This window comes from Cucurbita pepo, chromosome 10 (assembly GCF_057944985.1).
Source record: "Cucurbita pepo subsp. pepo isolate OVF chromosome 10, ASM5794498v1, whole genome shotgun sequence".
Taxonomy (NCBI): Eukaryota; Viridiplantae; Streptophyta; class Magnoliopsida; order Cucurbitales; family Cucurbitaceae; genus Cucurbita; species Cucurbita pepo.
Window position 1 is genome coordinate 201,130 of NC_141807.1, and position 24,457 is coordinate 225,586.

At 34.9% G+C, this 24,457-nt stretch overlaps 1 protein-coding gene across 1 annotated transcript; it reads left to right on the forward strand.

Annotated features, from left to right (window-relative positions):
• Positions 1-275: 275 nt before the first annotated feature.
• Positions 276-23,203, forward strand: LOC111803376 (protein MOR1). The gene is made up of 54 exons (XM_087127534.1): positions 276-699; positions 827-932; positions 1,062-1,185; positions 3,784-3,863; positions 3,954-4,131; positions 4,209-4,273; positions 5,264-5,346; positions 5,489-5,574; positions 5,752-5,865; positions 6,314-6,433; positions 6,602-6,704; positions 7,096-7,232; positions 7,875-7,940; positions 8,042-8,156; positions 8,336-8,373; positions 9,236-9,307; positions 9,422-9,541; positions 10,071-10,176; positions 10,590-10,702; positions 10,794-10,881; positions 11,581-11,681; positions 11,872-11,979; positions 12,097-12,202; positions 12,293-12,372; positions 12,477-12,623; positions 12,751-12,826; positions 12,907-13,031; positions 13,121-13,231; positions 13,310-13,459; positions 13,552-13,626; positions 13,711-13,792; positions 13,871-13,986; positions 14,092-14,193; positions 14,283-14,357; positions 14,474-14,569; positions 14,651-14,752; positions 14,849-14,950; positions 15,170-15,352; positions 15,430-15,541; positions 15,995-16,071; positions 16,254-16,333; positions 17,251-17,313; positions 17,751-17,880; positions 18,572-18,694; positions 18,785-18,862; positions 19,060-19,218; positions 19,306-19,464; positions 20,821-20,918; positions 21,045-21,201; positions 21,286-21,402; positions 21,552-21,647; positions 21,940-22,011; positions 22,266-22,539; positions 22,630-23,203. Exons 1-54 carry the CDS (start codon positions 540-542, stop codon positions 22,899-22,901), a joined length of 6,078 nt encoding a protein of 2,025 aa, XP_086983660.1. The 5' UTR covers positions 276-539; the 3' UTR covers positions 22,902-23,203.
• Positions 23,204-24,457: the final 1,254 nt, after the last annotated feature.

Sequence of the window (24,457 nt, forward strand, 5' to 3'; positions counted from 1 at the left end):
TCACTATCCGCTCCCCAGCTACTCTCACTATAGTCTTGTTTATAGCTTTGTTTCGGACCCCACTGCGGACCCTACAATTTGAACCGCTCAACCATGGTAAAATTTAATCTAATATTACGTCACGCGCTGTCAAGAATGTTCGTAAGACCACGCGCTTTCCTCTGCCACGTTGTCGCTTTTGATTGGTTCATACTGACACGAGTGCAGGCCGACGAGTGGGAATGGCTCTCCCCGAATGCGTACACCCCAAAATACCCTTCTGTCTCACAGAGAATGAGAAACGAAAAAAAAAGAAAAAAAAGAGGAGGAGCGAAATCTCTTTCTTCCACTCTCTCCCCATCGCTTCTTCTTTCGCGCTTCCCTTTTCCCTCCCCTCCCCTCTCTCTGTCTGTTCGCTCTGATTCAGGGCATCGCTTTGTAGCATTTCTTCGTCGAGACTTGCGTTCTGCCTGTTGCAGGTACTTGCCGTTGAGGAATATAGAGATAGAGACAATTCTGCATTTGTTTTTGTTGTAGATAGGATCAAAAGTTAGTAAAAAATGTCGGAGGAGGAGAAACTGCTTAAGGAGGCGAAGAAACTACCGTGGGAGGATCGGCTGTCGCACAAGAATTGGAAGGTCAGGAGCGAGGCCAACATTGATCTAGCAGCTGTATGCGACTCCATTACGGATCCTAAGGATTCTCGTCTCCGCGAATTTGGTGAGTCCACTTAGGTCCATTTCCACTTATTAGATCTGTTATAATGGCTCTGCAGCTCACCATTGACGATCGAGTGTTTTGATTGGTATGGATCTTTGCTCATGCATTTCGTTTCTGATTTCTTTAGGTCCGTTATTTAGGAAGACCGTCGCGGATTCTAATGCACCAGTGCAAGAGAAGGCACTGGATGCATTAATTGCTTACTTACGAGCTGCTGACGCAGATGCGGGGAGGTGGAAATTCTTTTGTTGCTCTATCTGAACCCGTAACTTTATTTAGTCATCCACATTTGTGTTTCTGGTTCTTTAGAGTTACCGGTTAACGTTCTGATTGTATTTTCTTTTGGAAATTGTCGTTTATAGGTTTGCCAAAGAAACTTGTGACGCAATTGTTGCAAAATGCTTAACTGGTAGACCTAAGACCGTGGAGAAAGCCCAAGCAGTGTTTATGCTCTGGGTAGAACTAGAAGCCGTGGATGTTTTCCTGGTATTTTTTTTTCCTAATCCCATAGTTTCAAGCATTGATTTTAGAATGTCGCATTTTGATGCCAGCGGTTTATATTCCATGGTGCACGTTTCAATCATTAGGAAGTGTGCTAGCATACTGTATACAGTTTTTGAAGATTGAGAGTGATTTATGAGATTCATAGAGAATATCACTTTTGGAGGTGTACGTGCTTCCTCCTAGATTTTCTTATTATTTGCTTTGGCAGTTTTCAAGTATGGAGGCTTTGCTTCTTATTTCTTATGGGTAAAACTTAGAAGTTAATTTTCTAACTACTCATATGATTCCAATAATAATAATATCAAATTCATGTGTTATTCCACCAAATTATACTTTAACGACCAGGACTAGATTTTAAGACACAGTTATAACTATACTTACAGATACTTGGACGCATCATTAAATTTCTTGCTTACACCTGAATATTCAAAATAGGGAGAATGTGATCATATCTGTGCTTGGAGGAAGGAGCATACTTATTTCACATTGGTCGTGAATAAGAAATAAGTGTATTGATGTGTGTCAATGGAGAGACTAGAACGTCCATGGAGGCTGTATTAAAGAGCTCTAGTGAGCTATTTTTGTTATTATTATTTGATGAGAGACAAGACGTATATTATGCACGTGATCGAAAAATACAGCCTAGGGCAATTGAGAAGAAAGAACCCTCTTCCACACCAAAAAGACTGAAAGGGAGCTTTACTAAAGTAATTGATTATTTATAATTAGTTAATTTATTTTACTTGTAGAAGCCCAAAAGAAGCAAAAGAAACAACCAAAGAAAATTGGTCCCTACCCTTGTTAATTTCAACATCATGATACTTGAGACTAGGATAAAATCACAAGATTATTACATATAATCAACATATAGCAGTTTGTTGATGACACAAAGCCTTTTTAAATAATTCTCTTGTTAAATTACAAGAAACATTTTAATTCAAAAAAGGAAATGTACCAAAAGGGGAGAGGAGGATAGGCTCAGCCTGTGGTAAGGTATAAAAGCAAGTTTGGTACGAACTTTCGAGATGAGGCCATTTGGAAGCTTGACTAAACAAAAGCATACACAATGAAGTCGGTCTGTTATTTTGGCTCTTAAAATGAGAGAAAAGCAGCCTATACCCATTTGTTATCAAGACGATTGGGATGAAAGAAATATAAGGAGACAAAATTCTTTCTATGGACATAGTTTTTTGTAGCTCCAACATGTCAGATAAGGTTCAAGAGAGGAACCTACTTTGTGTCACGTGCATTAGAAATGAAGAATGTAGCGACTATTTCTTCATTTTTTTTTTTTGGGTAAGCTCATTGTTCTTTTTGTTCGAATGAATAAAGAGTTCGTTGATGCCTCCTTGCTCACTTCTTTGTTGACCAATTTCTGCTCCCATGTAGGAGTGAGGGATATTCGCTTCTGGTATTCTAGTCCATCTAGGGAATTTTCATGTAGCTCTTTTTTCTCTATCTTTGTGGGTCCAACCCTCTGATTAGTGTCCTTAATCTCCTTGCTTTGGATGGTTTGAGTCCTCAAGAATGTCACTTTTTTGCTTCATAGATCTTCCATAGGAGAATTAACACCATGAATTGTATGCCAAGAGTGTGGTGTAGCCTAAGTGACATGGTAGAGTTTTCTCCAAGAAGTCTAACTTATTATTATTCAAAAGACGCCGAATACAGGAGAGAAATCCTCTATTTGCAGGTAATTGGAAAACAAACGGAGTATTTAAAGTACCAAAGAGAAACTGAAAAGATTTAACCCAAACTAACAATCTGATTCTTCACATCATATTGTTTCAGTTTTCCCTTCATCTTTTTAGTTTCTTAAATGCCCTATTGGGAGCGGCTTAGATTCCTACATACTTTTGGGTGGGGCGAGAATCCCTTTGCTGTTTGGACCTAGATCATATCCTCTAGATTTGTGATTTTTCCATTGTTGTTTGAAGTTGTTTTTTTTCCTTCTTTTTTTTCTTTTTTGTTTTTTACACGTACAACTTTAACTTAGCTAACTCTAAGAGTTGTAAGGAGACGATTGGGGAGCTTCTTCTCCATGCGCTTTTCGTTAGGGGTAATTTTGGGGGGAATAACACATTGTTGATTGCTGGATTGATGACTGGAAACATAATCTATTGAAGAAACCTTAAAATAGTTTACATAGGTTGTGGTTTTCACTGAAGGTTAAGTTTAATAATTGTTTCGAACAAAGAATTCCTGGTTATTATGCTGCCAAAGCACGATAATATGAATTCCATCGATATGTTGCTAAACTCTCTTTGTCCGTTGATGGTTTCCTTGATACTGTGTTAGGATTTATATTTGAGTCGAGCATGAGCTTATGTTTCTCAATATATAAACTAACTTGCTTTTATCATATTTTTTTGAAGTTTTTTCTGTATGCTGGCAGTGATTTTTTTTTTCTTTTTGCAAACTGCATTTTCATTTTTTTCCTTCGTTTCATCAGTAACATATATTTCAGATCTTTTAGAATAAAAGACTAACGCAAACTGCAATTTCAATTCATTTGACATTTATATACATGTATTGAGGCCTATTCTTGCATCTCACATCAGAAGGTTTATGCTATTATAGGATGCAATGGAAAAAGCTATAAAGAATAAAGTTGCAAAAGCAGTTGTCCCTGCAATTGATGTCATGTTTCAAGCTTTGAGGTTTGTATTTTGATATTGATGGTGTAAATTTTTTGTCATTTATTTTTATTTTATTGTGTAATTCATTTATGATTTTCCTCATGAAAATAGTGACTTTGGAGCAAAAGTAGTTCCTCCAAAACGAATTTTAAAGATGCTTCCAGAACTCTTTGACCATCAAGATCAGAATGTTCGCGCATCTTCTAAGGGATTGACACTTGAGCTTTGTCGTTGGATTGGGAAAGACCCAGTAAAGTCTATATTGTTTGAAAAAATGAGGGATACAATGGTATGATGAATATTGATAGCTAATATAACATCCTTTATCAGTTCCTAAATGTAATTTTTTTTATCTTGAATTTTCAGAAAAAAGAGTTGGAGGCTGAGCTTGTCAATGTTACGGGGTCTGTTAGGCCTTCTCGGAAAATAAGGTTAACAACATCTCGTCTCTTTACATTCTTGCTAGTGCAACTTTATTTTTTATTTATTTATTTATTTTGTAAAGATATTATTACTATTGGCCTGATGGTGATTAGATCATGTCCTCTAAGCTGCCTTACTTGCCGTATTCACTTCAATTTTCTTTCATTGGAATGGCTATCATGTCGTTTTATTTTGATAACGAAATCTTATTTTTACTGGGATATTGGCAATTATTTTTTTTTTCTTTTTGGGTTTGCTAACACCAATGGTAGACTTGAGATAAATTTTGTTTTATCAGTTTAAAGGTATAATTTTTTTTAGTGAAATTATGTCGACATTTTAATATGCTGACATGTTGAATGTTGTTGCTGTGTTGACAATTTCAAGCATTGTTAATTTGAGGATAAATTGAAAATGCTGCTATTATTGAAGAGAGAATGTAGAGAGAGGGAATAAGCAAGCTGTAGAGTATTGTGGGTGTTATACGGATGATTGGTGGGTGGACAACTAAACTTATGGTACTTATCTTGTATGTAGCTTGTTGCCGCCAAGGTATATCATAGCATAAGACCACAAAAATTCTGCGTCTAATGTTAATGTTGGACAGAGTTTCATAATATTAGTGGTTTTCCTCACATTAATTATTAACTAGCTCTTTCTCTATTGTTTTTCCCTCTTTTCTTCCCCTACTTTTTAAACCGTTCAAATGACTTTTTTATTCTTCAAATTCATAAATTTGGAACTTCAACTTATTTTTCGATATTAATATTTTCTCTATTGATTGCTTACCGATAGTATCTTTGTTGTTTAACAAGATGATCTCTGTTTTGTGGTTAATTTTGAAGTTTGTATGATGTTATAAATTATAACTTTATAAGTTTTTTCAGCTTTTATATAAATCCCACATTAGCTATTTTTACATCGAACTTTTTCATAGCAGCCAATTTAAAGGTTTCCTTATTGTATTCCTGTTGAGATTAATTATGTTACTTAGTTAGGTCCGAGCAAGACAAAGAGCCAGAAAAGGAAGATGCTTCTGAGGCTGTTGGTACAGGACCTTCTGAAGAATCTGTAGCTGATGGTATGTAGATGTTTACATATCAGTTTTCTTCATTTATTGTGATTAATTTTTGTTTGTCTAATGCTATGTATTTTGAGCAACATGAACAAAGCATTTATTAATCACTAAAAGCTTCTGACATTTAATACCCTTCAATTGTCAGTTCCTCAGGAAATGGATGAATATGATCTTGTTGATCCAGTAGACATATTGACTCCATTGGAAAAGTCAGGATTTTGGGATGGAGTGGTTGGTGATTTTGACCTTTTTCAATATATGTTTTCTATTAAAATATAAATTGTAATATGTATTGTAATATATATCTACTTTTGTTCCTACTAGCTGATTAAACTTAATGTTGATAGCCTTGAACTTCACTAGTTTTGCTACCCCACAAACTTATTTGTTAATTCTTGTTTTCTTTAGAAAGCTACAAAATGGTCAGAAAGAAAAGAGGCTGTTGCTGAACTAACCAAACTTGCTTCAACGAAAAAGATAGCACCTGGTGACTTTTCAGAAGTTTGTAGAACTTTAAAGAAGGTAAGATATCGTCTCTGTGACCCTTTTTTCTCTCTCAGGGGCTTGAATGGATTTCTTTGGCCAATCATATTTCTGTCGGTCTTTCAATTTGAAAAATAATTATGATAGGTCTCTGATTTCAATACCCTAGTCTGCAACTGCTCACCCAATGAACAAGACACTTTTGCTGCTTTGCAGTGCTAGTCTAGTATTCTCTATTCTGTAGCAAATATGTGATGGTGTAACATTCTTATATGTATCAATCATGTATATCATTTTTATATTACATTTCAGGGTCGTTTATAAGAAAAGCGTTTACAAAATTGGATCTGTTTAATCAGTAACCTTAATTTTCTTGCAATCCATTATAGTTACCTGAATTTTCTTGCACATATTGAAGAAAGATTACTTGCTTGAAAAAAGGTTCCATTATTTGACTTACCAACAAAATTTTGAACAATCATCACAGCTGATTACAGATGTGAATATTGCTGTTGCTGTCGAATCCATTCAAGCTATTGGCAATCTTTGCAGGGGTCTCAGAGCCAACTTTTCTGGGAGTTCACGATTCCTATTGCCAGTTTTACTTGTATGTATAATAGCTCATATTTTCCCCTAAATTGTTTAAAATATCTCAATCAAGATATTTTTTGCCGTCCATGTCACAACGATGTTATATTTTCTTATCTTCTTGTTAATGAATTGTTTTTGGCACGCTTCAGACCATGCTAACAATTGGATTTCGTTGTTTTTATAGGAAAAACTGAAAGAAAAAAAACCTGCTCTGACGGAGTCATTAACTCAAACTCTCCAAGCGATGCATAAGTCTGGATGCCTAAGTCTTTCTGACGTCATTGAAGGTGAGAGTTCTATTTGCTAGATTTGTCCGATAGCAATTTTTAGGTAATGTTTGGGTCATAGTGTTTTTTTTTAATTATTTTTTTAATGAGAAAAACAACATTTCATTGAGAAAATTGAAAGAATACGTAGGTACCTACAAAAATGAAGCCCACAAAAGGGAGCACTACTAAAGAATGCTTACGATTATCCAAAAACAAGAAAAAAAAATAGAGAATTAGGAGCATGGTTTAAGCTGTTCAAACTTTCTTCTTTCATCCCTAATTTTTTTTTTACATTTTTATATCATTTCCAATTGGAGCGACATTTTTTTTGTTGTCATTCTTTAGACCATGGAGTTCTTTCCTTAGTAAAATAAGGTGGGAATGATTTTAATCATTGCTTTTGTGGCAGATGTCAAGACAGCAAGCAAAAACAAAGTTCCTCTTGTCCGCTCATTGACTTTAAGCTGGGTTACTTTCTGTCTTGAAACTAGTAACAAAGCTGTTGTCCTGAAGGTGCATAAGGAATATGTCCCTATATTTATGGAGGTCAGTGAATCCATGCTTTAAGATTTTCTACGGTTAGTTTTTTAGTGTGTTATTTCAGAATTGTTTTATTTTCATCTTGTGCACTCTTTATTTCAGAATTCTCCATGTTTGTTTCTTTCAATTTATTCTTCTTCTTTCATGTTGTGGCCTGTGGGATGGGAAGTTTGGATTGTGAGAAACAAGACTGTTTCAAGGCATCGATACATATGGAGGGGATGTTTTCTATTTTGTCTTTTCTTCCTTTTGCTTTCTGTGTGGCTTCCTTGTCAACTTATTTCGTGAATTACTCTACTTTGATGAGAGCCAGTTAAAGCCTCTTTTTGTTGAGGCTTTGCCTGCCACTTATGTATATTATTCTAACAAATTAGTTTCCTGTTGGAAAATAAAGCTGTATCTCTTTTCAAATGGTTTCGAACAAGTATCATTTCTTATACATATGCGTAAGTGTGGGTAAACTATGTTTCTTATGCTTATATCATATTTACATGTGGGTATGCCAACATGTGGATTTTTTTTAACCCTAAATGTGGATTATTAACCCTTTCTCCTATTATTCTCTTTCTTTAGGCTTTACCCATTTGTTTATGCTATTCATTTGTTTGTCTTACTGAATCTTAATATAAATTTTTTCCCCCATTTTAGAGCCTTAATGATGGGACCCCTGATGTGAGGGATACTGCCTTTTTGGCATTGGCAGCAGTAGCAAAGGTAAGTGATTTCAGTCAACTACATATTTTTACATACTTTTTTAAATTAATACTTTGATTCTGCTGCTGCTGCCGTAACAACTTTCTGCTTGACTATGCTAGTCGGTAGGCATGAGACCTTTGGAGAGGTCCGTGGAGAAACTGGATGATGTGAGAAGGAAAAGACTATCTGAGATGATTATGGGCTCTGAAAGCAGTGTACCTTCTAATGGCTCAGGTTATTGACATTGAGTTTCTAGTAACTCAGAAATTTGATTAAATATTACCTAATTGATTTTTCTATTTCATTTATTTTCTAACTTCTGCATTTCTCGTTTTTTCCCTTTAAACTTTTAGCAAAGTTCACACTACTATAATTTATGTTAACTTTCTAAAGTATGTATCATGGCAATGCAGCAAACCAAGCTCCTGGTGCAAGTGTTTCATCAGTTTCGGTAGGTTATGGATATTAAGATGTTTTCTACCAATGTTCCCAGCTTTGTATATGCTATATAGTTTATATAATTTTTCTTGAAACAATATATAAAATATGTTACTAAGAGCATTCTACCTTGAAATGATTCAAGTTTTTACTGTTTATGAATCCAAATGAATGATGCATTTCTATGTCATTTTCCTGTTATGAGAACCAAAGCTTTCCAACAAACATGAGAAGAAACAGTGTTTGTATATCCTATACACATTGCATGACTTGGTGCCACGATTAAAGGGGCAAGCTGTAAGCGCTCATATACCTTACAGTTACTAGTCATAGGTTTAAACCATGGAAGTTATCTGCCTTTAAGGGTCATATCTGGTAAACCCATATGCCTCTCTATGAATTTCTGGATACTTAATCTTGTAAAGTTGGGCTGGTTTGTGGGATTTTTCAACGTGTGTGTAATAGTATGAAAATCCATGATTAGAAAAAGAACACATTTGTATGTGTTAGTTTTTTCGATAGAAAACGAAGGTTACTTGTATAAGATAATGATAAAGAGTAAAAAGATGAGTTATATTATCAAAGAGGTGAACTTTCCAGATTGAATATCCCTCTCCTTCCTGTTTTGATATATCGGTCGGTCGTGGATGTTATTATTAACAATCAGTTGGATCTTATATTGGTTTGTCTCCACATGGTACCTCAGTCCTGTCTTGGTCTTAGTTTCTCATTTTCTATTCTTTTAGTATTTGCTTTCTCTTCATCAATATTTAAACTGTTTCTTACAGAAAAATCTTCATTTTTTTATTATTATTATTTTTTTATTTTCTTAGTTATTATTTTATGGTGATATAATGGATTGAATATTTATGCAGGATTCAGGCGGTTTATTTGTCAAAAAATCTGCAGCAAGCATGCTTAGTGGAAAGAGGCCTGCACAGGCAGCTGTGAGTTAATTTTACCAGTGTTCTGGTTTCCAATGCAAAAAAATTTATTCATTACTTGTGCAATACTTTCTTGTCATTATAATATATTCTTATAGTTCTATTTATATTTGCCAGCCTTCTAGTAAAAAAGGAAACTCGGCGAAATCAGGCACCAATAAGAAAGCAGATGGTAGTGTACCTAGTGGAGCTCCACCAAAATCTTCCAAGCCCATTGAAGTTCCAGAAGATGTTGAGGTAATCTAATAATTTGTCTAGTATGTGCTAGGGGTCTATAGTTCTATCTTGTTCATGGATTTGGTTGGTGGGTTCATGAAGGTTTTTGATGTTTCTTCTACTGCTTTGAGATTGTTTGCAGTGGCATGGCTCACAATCAGTGTAGTTGTTTCCATTATACCAACAACAATTTTATGCTTGGCTGCAATTTCCTGGCTTTTGGATTTTGGTTGGAGAGAATCTAGAGCCTTCTTCTTTTTTTTTTTTTTTTTTTTTTTTTTTTTTTTTTTTTTTGTATTAAGTTAAGACATTGAATCTGCTTGCGATGAGAGTAGATTGTTATGTTTGTTCCGGGAATATAACGTATATGCTAGCTTCTTTTATTCTCATACTGAATTTCGGGTGGAATTCTAATTTTCTATTTGTGCTAGTTTTCTGAAGATCAAAGGAAGGTTTTATTGATTTGCTTCTTACAAGAAATATCTTTGTTTATGGTTGGCTGCTTTTTTATGTATTGACTAATTTTGCTGTTTTCACTAAACATTTGTAGCCGGCTGAGATGAGTCTCGAGGAGGTGGAGAGCAGATTAGGTTCTCTTGTTGAAGCAGATACAGTTTCTCAATTGAAGAGCACTGTGTGGAAAGAACGACTTGAAGGTTCTCATATTAATAAACTGTTGTTATTACCTATTGTCTTAGTTGTTACTCTTATGTTCTCAAACTCCTATAGCACTTTTACTGCTAACGAATGTTAAAAAGCCAATTTGTTTCTGGAATGTACCTGCTAAATAAATAACCGTTTTTCACTTTTCTGTCCATTTCAATCCTAGATACTAACCAACTTTAGTTGTCTAGCTAACAACAGTTATGTTTTAAGATTGATGCTCAAATGGAAGAAAACCTAGTAATATTCATTTAAAGAACAAAAGTTGGCCAATGTGGGACTGCATATTGGTTAATTCAGCATAATATATCTAGCTCTACTTCTCAGGGTTGGTTCCCTTTTGTGGATGTGCGGCGGACTAATTTGTTATTGCATTGACTCTTAAAAATTATAACTTATGTTTCAGCAATATCTTCATTGAAGCAACAAGTGGAAGGTTTGGAAGATCTTAACCCATCAGTTGAGATACTTGTTCGTTTACTTTGCATTATCCCTGGTTGGAGTGAGAAAAATGTTCAGGTTTTATTCTAATACTGCTACTTTACATTTCTCTTATTTATATGCTTTGGTGGGTTATTATATAGTTATGCGCTCAAGCTGAATGATGCAGGTTCAGCAACAGGTTATCGAAGTCATTACTTATATAGCCTCCACTGCCAAAAAATTTCCAAAGAAGTGCATTGTACTTTGCCTTTCAGGTGGGTACCTTGGACCTTTGCAATAGTTACACTTGATTAATCTAGATAGCATAAGTTTTTTTAAGGAAACTCATTTTCCCTGATCCAGCCTAATAGTTAAAATTGATTATTCTCGAGCAAAGAAAATCTCAAAATAAACTATATTAGCAAATAAATCCACTCCCGATTTCAAGTATAACCAAATGTATATCCACAGGTCATGACCATTAACTAACAGAAACTTGCTGAAATGCCCGCCAATTAGAGTTGATAATAAAAGTAGTATAATTAGAAAAAGTTTTTGAGAAGAATTACAGTGAAAAGCTATGAAACTAAGCCAACTCCAAGATTTCCAATTTTGTTCCCTTTGCATCGAAAATTCAGTTTCTTTCCAGCCAAATTTCCCAAGCAAAATCTTTTTTAGTCTTGACTCAAAGAATCTTTGACCAAACAAAAGCTGCTCAATTCTATCTTTAGCCGTTTCATCAAAGACCCTGGAGCTTGAAACAGTTGTGATAACTGAAACAAAAAATTTCAAAATCAAGAAAATCTCAGTTTCTTTTGTAAATAAGCTAAAAATTCTAGCTGTAAGAGAATAGGGACGTTCCACTCAGCATCATTTCCCTTTCTTTCTACATTTTTTTAAATTTTTTTATGAAATTTTATTTTACATTGGTAACCAGTGGAAATATGAATACCTTTATATTATGTACTTGATAGGTATAAGTGAACGTGTAGCAGATATTAAAACTCGTGCTCAAGCGATGAAGTGCCTTACCACTTTTTCAGAAGCAGTTGGTCCAGGATTTATTTTTGAAAGAGTATGGTTCTATGGATTATATAACCGGCATTTCTATTATGGCAAAATCCATTTTCACTTTTGTACCTTTATCTGCATGTTTATTATTGTTTGTGCTTAAAGTAGATTAGACAGAATTTTCAAGTAATTACCGTCTCTATAAATTTGTTTTTTTCTTCTATATATTAAATTCTATTCCTTCAAACTTTTAGCTCTTTAAAATCATGAAAGAGCACAAAAATCCGAAGGTCCTTAGTGAGGGACTGTTGTGGATGGTTTCTGCTGTGGAAGACTTTGGTATATCTCTATTAAAACTCAAGGTACTTGGTTTTTCTTTGTATTTGAAAATTGGAAGCCTTTTGGTTATTCTTTCTGAATGTTTTATGGTTTCATTGTTGTATGATCTATGTACTAATGGATGAAAATAAATCTCACAGGATTTAATTGATTTCTGTAAAGAAACTGGTCTTCAGTCTAGTGCCGCTGCTACAAGGAATGTTACTATTAAGCTTTTGGGTTGCGTTCATAAATTTGTTGGACCAGGTGACTGTATCCTTCCTTTCTGTTTCTTGGACTGTATCTTGAACCATTGATATTATAATTCCACCTCTAACCTTCTTTCAATTTTTGCAGATCTTAAAGGTTTTCTTTCGGATGTGAAACCTGCACTGCTTACTGCAATTGACACTGAATTTGAAAAAAATCCATTCGAGGTATGTTAGGCCCTAGATCATACATACACTGAATAAAAACCCTAATTTATTTTTGTATTGGATTCTCTGTGTTTTTTAGAGTTCATTTCTCTATTATATTTTAGGGTGCTGCTGCTGCTACAAAAAGAACAGTTAGGGCAGAAGAACTAACATCATCATCTGTTAGTGGGATGGATGGCCTGCCACGCGAAGATATCAGTGGGAAGATTACACCTACACTGCTGAAGAATTTTGAAAGTCCTGACTGGAAGGTTCTACTATTAGTTTTAAAAATTGTAGTCCACTGCGTTTGTTTAGTGTTTTCTGTTTAATAGTTGACTTTACTAGAAATTATTTATTTAACTGCTTATTGCTTAATACGCGTTTCTCACATTTCAGGTCCGCTTGGAGTCTATTGAAGCTGTGAATAAAATGTTGGAAGAAGCTAATAAACGCATTCAACCTACTGGAACATGTAACCTACTGGGACATCCCCCCCCTTTTCCATTTTGATTATTTTTGTTTGTTGATTATTCATTTGTAAATATTTTCCAGCTGACTTACTTGGAGCTTTAAGAGGGCGCTTGTATGATAGCAATAAAAATTTGGTCATGGCAACTTTGGCAACCATCGGTAATGTTGCATCTGCTATGGGGCCATCTGTTGAAAAGTCAGGCAAGGTTTGTTGTGAATCCTTAGATAATTTCTTCTTAGTCTTTTACTCTTTAGGAAGTTGAACTTAGTCCTTATGGCTTTATCTTGTTCACAGGGAGTGCTGTCAGATGTCTTGAAATGTCTTGGTGACAACAAGAAGCATATGAGGGAAGCCACTTTGACTACTTTAGATGCCTGGCTAGCTGCTGTCCATTTTGATAAAATGGTATGTCTTCATCCTCTAAGGTAAAGTTGCAATCAATATCTAACTCTATATGACAGTAGATGTTTGTCCTTTCTTCAGATTCCTTACATGACATTAGCTCTAGTGGATAATAAGGTCAGTGCAGAAGGGCGGAAGGACCTCTTGGAATGGCTGTCGAGGAAGCTTTCTGGAATCAATGATTCTTCTGATTCCATACAATTGCTTAAACCAGCTTGCTCTGCTTTGACGGTATCTATATTGCTGACAATTTGGTTGGAATTTTTGTGCATATATTTTACTTGTCCTTCTGTAATTCCTTATTAGAATAAAATTTAATGTAGGACAAATCCTCTGATGTTCGAAAAGCAGCAGAGGCATGCATTACTGAGATTTTAAAAGCTGGGCGACAGGAAGCAGTATGCATCATGAAAATTATTCTGCATTTACTATTCTATTGAGTTCTGAGTATTTCTTTAATCTTCTGTCTTCCTTATCTTTAGGTTGAAAAAGTTCTTAAAGATATTAGTGGGCCAGCTTTGCCCCTTGTTCTTGAACGATTAAAACCCTCTGGTGCATTTCAAGGTATGTTGCTAGCTCTTTTAGGTTACATTTATTTCTGTTTTACTTCGGAATTAAATTTATTCAACTCACTTCTCGTAGAATCCTTCGAGTCAGCTAAACAAATTACCTCAAGCTTGACATCCAAAACTGCTGTAAAGGTTGGAAAGGCCACTTCAAATGGTGTTGCTAAGCATGGAAATAAAGCTATATCATCTGTATGTTTATCTTGCTAGAATCAGTAGCATTTTTAATATTGAACTAATTTAGCTACCCTATTAATTCTCTCTTTCCGCCCTCAATTCGCCTATCTATTTTTACAGAGAGGCACCATTACAAAGGGAAATAGGACTGAATCCTTAATATCTGCGCATGACTTGGCAGTTCAATCACAGGCTTTGTTAAATGTCAAAGACTCAAATAAGGTGCCTCCTCTTCTGGTCAACATCCTTCTACATGATCTTGTAAACCAATTTGCTTAAGTTTTTCATTTGATTGACTTGTTCATTTGTAGGAGGAAAGAGAGAGAATAATAGTTCGCAAGTTTAAGTTTGAAGAACCACGCATAGAGCAGATTCAAGACCTTGAGGTTTGTAAATAAGTGTGCTGTGTATCTGTACTTGTTGAATGAATTTTATTTTGTGGTCTAATTTCCGAATGTTCATAGATACATTTTTAAATTTCTGAATTGTTGTTTCCATGCAGAATGATATGATGAAGTATTTCAGGGAGGATTTGCAGAGAAGGCTGTTAAGCACTGATTTTAAGAAGCAAGTTGATGGTCTAGAGATGCTGCAAAAGGTGTTTTGCTTGGGAATGCTGTCTTTTATATTGATGCCACATTCCAAAATGTCATATTTACAAACTTTTTTTATTCTCCAGGCACTTGCGTCAATTGGAAAGGATATTATTGAGGTTTTAGATATTCTATTGAGATGGTTTGCTCTGCAATTTTGTAAATCAAATACAACATGTCTATTAAAGGTATACCTTAGACTTTCCCTAAACACATGCTTCCTTTCCACTTTTTTGCACACATTATTTTCCATCTGGGATTTCTAATTAGGTAGAAATGATCAGGTGTTAGAGTTTCTTCCTGAACTTTTCGAGACCTTGAAGGAGGAAGGTTACTGTATAAATGAGTCTGAAGCGGCTATCTTCCTTCCATTCTTGATAGAGAAGGTGCTTTATTGTGCTCTGGATTTTCTTTCAAGTAGTTGATTGTGTGTGTGTATGTGTGTTTTTTTTTCTTTGTTTTTTTGATGAGGAACAAACTTTTGATTGTATGAAACTTTGTGTTGTTAAGCTAATGTTGAGATGCCCAATTGTTTCATGCATTGTTGTTGTTTATTCTAATTTGTTTTGTATCTGCAAAAGACACTTACGTTCACTATGCTGCAGTTGGGTCACAATATTGAGAAAGTGAAGGAAAAGATGCGGGAGCTGACAAAACAAATCATACAGACCTACTCTGCAACAAAAATGTTTCCTTACATACTAGAGGGTTTACGTTCTAAAAACAATCGCACTCGGATTGAATGTGCTGACCTTGTTGGATTCTTAATTGATAATTATGGATCTGAGGTAAAAACGTTTAATAAGTTTTTGCATATATGAAATTTTTGGTTTCAACTAAATGCTTGTTTTTCCTCCTTTTTTAGATTAGTGGGCAGTTGAGATCGTTGCAACTTGTTGCAAGCTTAACAGCAGAACGTGATGGTGAAATTAGGAAAGCTGCTTTAAATACACTCGCTACTGGATACAAGATTCTTGGTTAGTCTTGATGTCTGCCCCATCAGGAGGGATCCAATGATAATGAAAACCCTTTTAGATCTGTTTTCTTTAACCTTCATCAAATGTTTTCTAGAACCACCAATGTCCTCTTAGTTTTATACTTGTGTTCTGACCAAATAGTTTGTTGTTGTTGTTGTGTGTGTGTGTTTACAGAATTTCAGATCATATCCTTTGATAAGAAAATATAAATATGCTTTATGTATGTTTTTTCCTTCAATTATTTAATATTATATATTTCAGTTTGTAATATTGTATAGCATCGTCTTGTTAGCTTCATCATTTTTCTTGGTGGAGATAGCGAGAGACCAATGTTAATTTGGCTTCCTTTTCTTTTGTTTATGTTTGAATAGATGATTTTTTTTCCAGCTTTTTCCCTATCTTGTTGTGACAATGTTCCGTATGGCTGTGCTGAATGTTTGTTCTTCTTTGTAGGTGAGGAGGTATGGAGATATGTGGGAAAACTGACAGATGCTCAGAAAAGCATGTTGGACGATAGATTTAAGTGGAAGGTCTGTTTATATTTTACTTGTATAAATGTTCATGCATGCTTGCAAACAACTTACATGCATTGAATAATAGGATAGCTACAATATCATCGATACATGAATGTATAGATGCGCTAACTATGTCTGGAACTATAAATTACATGGTCTAGCTTCTACTATGTTCCCATTTTCATGTTCTTGTTCAGATAAGAGAAATGGAGAAAAAGAAGGAAGGGAAGCCTGGTGAAGCCAGAGCTGCTATGAGACGGCCTCTTAGAGAATATGAGTATGAACCCGATTACAACAAATCATTTGTATTTTGTTTTTTCAATCGGTTTAATATTGTGGCATGACATGTGATGATCGTGAAGCCTACTGGAGTGAGTATGTTTTCTGAAATGACTGTAGACCTACTTTGTGACAGTCTCGTAGGGAATATGTTTATGCTTCCTAGAGTGGAATAGTTGAAAGTGATGTATGGAGTTTACTTGAGTTTGTTTCCTGCTGCTACCGGCAGACCATGCAGGAAACACTAGATTTTAATGGGACTTAAGAGGGTGCTCTTCTTTATTGTAGATGTTAGCTTACATGACAAATGAAGCCATTCACTGGTTTTTAACTGTCGTGGTAAAAAAGTAAGATTGAATCAAGATTGGTTTGCAAGTTTACAACTTTCTAAGAACTTCGGAGGTCCTTGGTGTTCCTGTAGCAATACCTTTTAAATGGACAAAACTCTGCTTAAATATGAAGATATGGACCCTGCCAGATGCATAAATAAAGATTTGGAATTAAAATTGAAACACTGTGATTATACTCATTGAAGGTTCTAAATAATTTCTTCTTAAGGAGGGTTGAAAGAAGTTGGATATCCTTTTTTGGCTCTCACTTGGTGGAAAGAATTCATCTTACGTTCATTATCTTCCATTTTTTACAGTTTATCTTACCTTTTGGCTAATTGAAGGTCCTTTTTCTAGTCTCATGAGAAAGTTCCACCTCTTTTGTTTAATTTCACCATATCAGTGAAATGGATGGATGAATGTTTTTTAAGGGAAAAATGCATGCATAATAGATGGACTTAACCATATTGTATGGCACTTATATTGAATTTTCCAGTTCTGGGGCTATTCTATATCACAATATTCATTGAAGTATGGTTTTTTAGTCCCTTAACTTCTTAATCTTAGTTTTGTAATTTCTTTCTAGATCTGATGTAGCTGAGCAAAGTGGGGAAGTTTCTCGATCCATGTCTGGAACAATTTCAACAAGGTATTTGGAACTTTTTGATCTTTGAGACAATTTTCCGCATCATAAATGCAAAATGTATGCCTTGTCAAAGATAATTGTCTTCAGGCTGAATTATGTATCTCGATGCCATGAATGCCATGCCCTGTTTTTTCAGAGTTCTTTTGAACCACTGGTTTGCTTTGTTTTGCCACTAGTTTTCTTTGGTTTCTTTCTTTCTCTCCCTTGTGTTTGAGCAATAGTCTCTTTGTATTTCATCAATGAATAGCTTCGTTTCTTATTAAAAAAAAGTGCTAAGTGCTATGTTCTTTGCTTTTTGGATGGGATGCCTATTTCTTTAAGTGATGTCTAGAAACAAGTCTTTATTTCTCTAGTTTTTCATTGTACCATATTTGTGTTACATAACTTTTTATTTTATTGGACTCAAATTTCTTAAGAGTTATTGGTTTTATTGTGTTTAGCTCCAGGAAAAATTATGGTTCTGAGCTTCATATGGAGAGGCAATCGGTGCCTCAACCACTTACAACGGCTAGTGGTCCCACAGACTGGAATGAAGCAATGGACATTATTTCTTTTGGCTCACCCGAACAGGTGAAAGACTTTTTTTTTTTTTTTTTTTTTTCTGATGAATTTTTACTCCTAGGAGTTGCATTTGCCTTTTTATGTACAAATAGATACTCTTGATTTATGATTGCCTGCAACTTATCTTCATTTTTATGACGCCCTACAGCAGGATTAGGTTTCACATTGAAATATACTTGTAAACACTAAAGGTCCATGGAAATGCAACTGAAGAAATCTTAATTTTTAATGACGTATTACACTAGAGATTAGGTTTCACATTGAAATATACTTGTAAATACTAAAGCTATAAAACCACACTCAAACATCGTAGACCAAAGTTCGGCAAATACTGTTAAACATTCCCAAGGTTCAAAGTCATTGAAGGATTCCTTTTTTTCCATTTGAATTGGAATAGTTACACTAGAGCCAAATCAGGCTTCCATAGAGGTTTTGTATATTTTTCCTTCATGCCAAACAATCTATATATTCTCTTCAGTTCATATGATTTGCATATGCATGAGTGTATAATATTACGTATGCTTCACTTATCGGCTTTTCCACCATTGATTACCTTTTCAGACGAATAGTATTAGGCACCTAGCTTCCGCTTCCTTTACATTTAAATAATTAACACTCGATTGTGGTTATCTTGTGTTTAAATAGTTTACTTATGGGATTTGTCTTTTGAAATGTAATAAATATTGGACACCTTTTGCAGTCTGTGGAAGGAATGAAAGTTGTATGTCATGAGTTGGCTCAAGCCTCCAGTGATCCAGAAGGCAGTTCAATGGACGAGCTAGCAAAGGATGCTGATAGGCTTGTTTTATGCTTGGCAACAAAAGTACGAACAGAGCATTTTCAGCCTTCCATATTTGGATTTTCTTTGCTCATTTTGTGAATTGCTTGCCTCTTTTTCCTGTTCTGTGCATAGGTTGCCAAGACTTTTGACTACAGTTTGACTGGAGCTTCTTCAAGGTCCTGTAAATATGTACTCAATACCCTTATGCAGGTGCTTACCAGTCAATTTTCATTGGGGTTCTAAGAAGTATGCTTTTGTGAATTCTACACAGGAGTTGTAGCAACTGAAAACATGCACTAAGTTTGCTGAAAGAATTGTTTTATATGAAATGTCCAATCTATTTCTTTTCTACGAGCTTTGTAAGATGAAACCTTTCTTGTTTATTGAAAAGTTATTTTTTTCTGCAGACTTTTCAAAACAAAAGACTTGCTTATGCTGTCAAGGAGAATACTCTGGACAATCTTATTACTGAACTTCTTTTGTGGCTTTTGGACGAACGAGTCCCGCATATGGATGATGGCAGCCAACTTTTGAAAGCTCTAAATGTTTTGATGCTTAAGATTCTGGTCATTATTTTCTCAAGATGCATCTTTTTTGTAGGAATTTTAGGAAATTGTTTTTAACTAGTTAAAGCTGTATGTTTTTTCGTACAGGACAATGCAGATCGTACTTCTTCATTTGTGGTACTAATTAATCTGTTACGTCCATTGGAACCCTCAAGATGGCCTTCAACCGGGTCCAAAGAGTCATTTACTTCCAGAAATCAGAAGTTCTCTGATTTGGTTGTAAAATGTCTTATTAAACTTACAAAGGTACGTCTGCATTACTCCCATTAATTTAATTACTCCATTTTGTATACTTTTTTGCGCTATCATTAACTTACAAATTATTTTTAAAAATGTACATTTTATATGATAAATATGAAACACAAATTATCAAACTAAATGATACCACTCAAAATATTGTACTAAAAAATGCAACAAAAAAATAAAAATGTAATATAAATTATATAATAAAATGAAATAGAAAAGAAAAACATGAACATAATTTAAAAAAAAAAAAAAAAAAAAAAGGAAAAGTGAGCTAGAGGGTAGAGAGACTAAGAAAGAAGAGGAAATGGAACCCTCTCATTTACCAAGCTGGGAATTTGAAAACATAAAAAAGAAAAGAATGCAACAAAAATTAAACTAAATATAAATTAAATATAAAAGAAAAGAAAAGCGTACGATAATTGAAAAGAAAAAAAAAAGGAAAGGAGATGGAGAGGGTAGTGCATAAGAAAAAGGAGAAAAATACCGAAGTTTATCATGCTGAGGATTCGAACTCATGTCCCCAATTAACAGTACAACATTCCCCAAGCTGCCAAAGTTTTTTAGTCCTTAGATTCAAAATGGAATATTATTTTGAAAAATGTATGAAATTCAAACTCTAGTTCACCAATATATTGGTGATGTCGTTGATATTTCATCGATATTGCTGATAACTTGCTGATATCAGCGCTATGGGAAGGACAAAAAAAAAAATTCCTGTATCGTTGTTGGAGTTGTGAAAGTGATATATCGACGTTATCAGACGGTGTTTCACTCCATGGTCATACATGGAAATCTTGTTCCCAATTGCAAGTTGTAACTTTTCATCCCATGGACATCTTCATAGACAATGTTCAGGACTGGTAGATTCAAGGAGGTCCCGGGTGACATTTTTCTAGACAAAATTATTACTCACTCTTCTTGAGGTTCTTGTTGCAACCTTTTTCCTCAGCTATACCTATGCTCTCTCTTAATGAATGTATGTGTTCTATCAAGAAAGAATAACAATCTTGAAAATGGGACTTGTGAATATTGGAGTGATACTTCTTAATTTCCCTTGTATACATGGTAAAGTGCACACTGAAGTATGGGAAGATCTTCAGAATTACTTATTGCTGGCTGGCATACTTCTTGAAAGAAAATTGCATTGACATTTACACTTCTCTTTTTTAAAGAAAAGAAAAATGAAAAAATTCAAGAAACAGGACTTCAGTATTATGGAAATGGTGTTTCTCTATTGCGTTGTGTTTATGTATATGTATGTATGTGTGTATGTATGTACATACCATCAGATAAATTCTGGCTGTTCTCTTTGGTGGTCGAGAGAGATATTTAGGAATTGGCTTACTGGTGACACAGGTCCTTCAAAGCACTATATATGATGTTGATCTTGATCGCATCTTGCAAAGCATCCATTTATATTTACAAAATCTGGGGATGGAAGAAATTAGGAGAAGGTATATATTGTATTTTGGCATATGGTTTGTTTATGTAACATACATAACTTGAACAAATAATTACAAAGATCTTACCTTTGGTTTATATTATTTTATTTATGTGGCTCTTCTTCTTCCTCATTAAAGAGCTGGAGCTGATGATAAACCCCTTCGAATGGTTAAAACTGTTCTACATGAACTTGTAAAGCTTCGTGGGGCTGCAATAAAGGGTCATCTCTCTATGGTTCCTATTGATATGAAACCTCAGCCAATTATTCTTGCCTATATTGATCTTAATCTTGAGGTAGAACAATTTATATGGTCAATTCTATTATTATTATGTTACTGAGAAACTATGATAACTTTTGATGTCTTTACATCCAAGCAGACTTTAGCCGCAGCCAGAATGTTGACCTCAACTGGGCCTGTTGGCCAGACTCATTGGGGTGACTCAACAGCAAATAATTCATCTTCTGGCACACAGTCTGCTGATGCACAATTGAAGGTTATCGATTCCTTGCATACAATTTATACTTTCTTATTTGTCTTTGAAGTTATCGTCAGTTATGTTTACATTGTTGCATTTATTTTCTTTTTCCTTTCTAACTTGCGTCTTAGATAAACCATATTCTGATTTTCTGCATTTTACTGCAGCAAGAACTTGCTGCTATATTCAAGAAAATTGGGGACAAGCAGACATGCACCATTGGATTATATGAGCTATATAGAATAACTCAACTTTACCCAAAGGTAATGGACTATCTTCTTACATAAGTATTGTTAATAGTAGGTGTGTGTGTGAACAGAGAGAGGTAAGATTTTCATTCAGATGAAATACTACAATAAAGGCTCTATTACGCAACTAGAGAAGAACGTTAATCAGACTCCCAGTTACAAGCGAGTGGCCCAGAACTTCAAATTTTGGGTTGGGCTTTGTATTTATGAAAGGATGACGATAACTTGCTTTGTCTTTCTAAAATATAGAACTGAGAAGCCTCTGTTGTTTTCTTGGTTGCTTAGCATCATCCCTTGCTTTTCTCAGGTTGATATATTTTCTCAGCTTCAAAATGCAAGCGAGGCATTTCGCACATACATTAGAGATGGTTTGGCCCAGGTTTGTTTATTTGTCCTTGCCGTGAATAACTACTGAGATATTGGAATTATCAAGTTAACAGAATGTTTGAGGAGTTGAAGCTATGTTTTACATTTTTCTCCAGTTTTAGTTGTGGACAATGTGTTATTGACTTTGTGCTTATTGTGTATGGCATGAAAAAATTATTGCATCTCCGTGTCTATCAAATACAAATCGGTTGACTGTTCCTCATTATTGCAGCAAAACTACTTTTATATAATATAATTTCATTGCAGATGGAGAGGAATGCAGCAGCCGGAAGAACGCCTTCAAGTTTGCCATTGTCAACCCCTCCTCCAGCTTCCTTGACTTCTTCGCCCGACTTTGCACCCATGTCTCCTGTACATACCAATCCTTTAACTGAAGCAAAATCGCTGAATGTGAAACCTGAACCGGCTAACTTTACTTTGCCACCATCATATACTGAAGACAATCGGATAATTACATCAAGAGGTCCCACGCCTGATTACTCACTTGGAGACCAAAGGAATGACAAATACATAAGCGGAGGTAAAATGTTACTGTTTTTTGAGTCGTGCTCCTCTTTTCTTATGTTTTCTTATGGGATCTGATAGTGAAAAAAATTCCTGGAAAGCTCAGTAACGAGTGGGACACTTGATGCAATAAGAGAGAGGATGAAAAGCATGCAATTAGCTGCGGCTGCTGGAAACCATGAATCGGAAATCAAGCCGTTAATGTCTGTAAACGACAATTTGCACCAAGGAATGATTGCTCAAATGCCTCAAGTGTCCGAGGACGTCGGTGTCGAAAATTCTGCTAAAAGTGGGGTCCTTCCCATGGACGAGAAGGCACTATCTGGACTTCAAGCCAGGATGGAAAGACTTAAAAGTGGGTCTATTGAACCTCTGTGAAACAGACATAAGATTTGAGAGCTACCAAGGTATCGAAGTCTGAATACAAGCCATTATCGTGTACGATAGAAGAGCAAAAAAGAAAAATGTGGATGCCGGTAATAGAGAATAGTGCATCTTTTTATTGGTTGCTGGTGCTTATTTTTTAAGAGAGCAAGTTTATTGATATTTCAGGAAGGCGGGTGGTTAAAAGTCGCCAGCATTTGTATTTGTGTTTTAAAGAATTGCTATTAAACCAATGGCAGTCACTTCCATTGCATATATATTTGGAATCACTTACAATATTATTATTCTTTTGTGCCCTTCAAATTACCCCACCGTAAGGGTAAGCGGTATTCCTCACAGCGCTTTGAACGGTAAATGAAAATATTTACTTCCAGCCTCTGATCATTGGTCATTCTTTATGAGCACTTCCTCAATTTAACAATCCCTTTGTGCTAAACTAAATATCAATGATTTAGGTGAGTAACAGTTTAGTGGTACAAGCTTTATCAGTGTAATGTAGGTTCATTTGCCAGAATGAATGAAATCTAGATGAGTTTTATTTGTATTATTTACAAAGCTGTCCATCATTTTTTCTCTTTCTAGGTTAGCCTCCTATAAGCGTAAGATACTAAGAAAAAGAAAACCCATCATCTATGCAATAGTGTTGTCGCAGGTACCCATCTATATAAAAGACCGAATCAAGGTCTTCTTAGGATTTGAACTGTTTAACCTTTATGGATAGTTATTCAAATAGGACTGCTGAACTCGGTTTGTTTTTTTTTTTTTTTTTTTTTTTTCTTTTAAAGAACACATTTTGAGTATAGTATGACAAAGTTCTTCAATGCAAGAATGAACCGATCATATGAAAAGAATAAGTGGAGAATTTGGATGTGGATGGAGTTGAAACTTTAGACAAATTTAATTAAACAAACGTTAAGGGAAATGAGTGTGAATGATTTGAAGTCAAATAGCAGTGCAAAAAGGCGACCAAATATTCTCTAAAAAAAATATAAAAAGTTGTCTTGTCGGTGAGTGAGGGCCAAAGCAAACTCGTCTCAACCACTATTCTTAACTTCACGAACCTTCCCCACTGCTTTTATTCGTGCATTAATTGAATGTACAATATCTGTTCAACAGCTGCAGTCCCCGCCGCCCCCCTTCTTGAGAATCAGTTCAAACCCATTTCTTTAACCCAACAAAAAAAACAATAATGATACATCAAATTGTCGACATTTGAATCTGTCCACACAAAAAAAACAATAGAACGTCTTTATTCCCACTTCATCTAATTCAACCCTAAATACTGTCCCTAATTATTGAGTCTCTATCTTTGTGAAGATTTGGGGTTTACTCGGGAATAATTTTGTAGCTTACACGGAATTACTTTTATGTTTGTTTGTTCCTCTAATCATGCTGGGAAGAATGTGCTTTCTTAGTTAGGTTTAGACTTTTTAAAGTTTGGTTTGGACTTTCCTTACTTATTTAAGTTTGTGATGATAAGGTTGGTATTTTATTGGTTGAATCCGATGTGATTTATTAGTGCAAAAACTTTGTATTAAAAGAATATTTTT

Bases quoted from the DNA above. Each gene is read 5' to 3' on its own strand.
- LOC111803376 (XM_087127534.1), top strand. From the start codon at position 540: ATGTCGGAGGAGGAGAAACTGCTTAAGGAGGCGAAGAAACTACCGTGG. The intron at 5,575-5,751 runs GTTGGTGATTTT...TGTTTTCTTTAG, and splicing joins CAGGATTTTGGGATGGAGTG to AAAGCTACAAAATGGTCAGA. The intron at 22,540-22,629 runs GTAAAATGTTAC...TGGAAAGCTCAG, and splicing joins TGACAAATACATAAGCGGAG to TAACGAGTGGGACACTTGAT.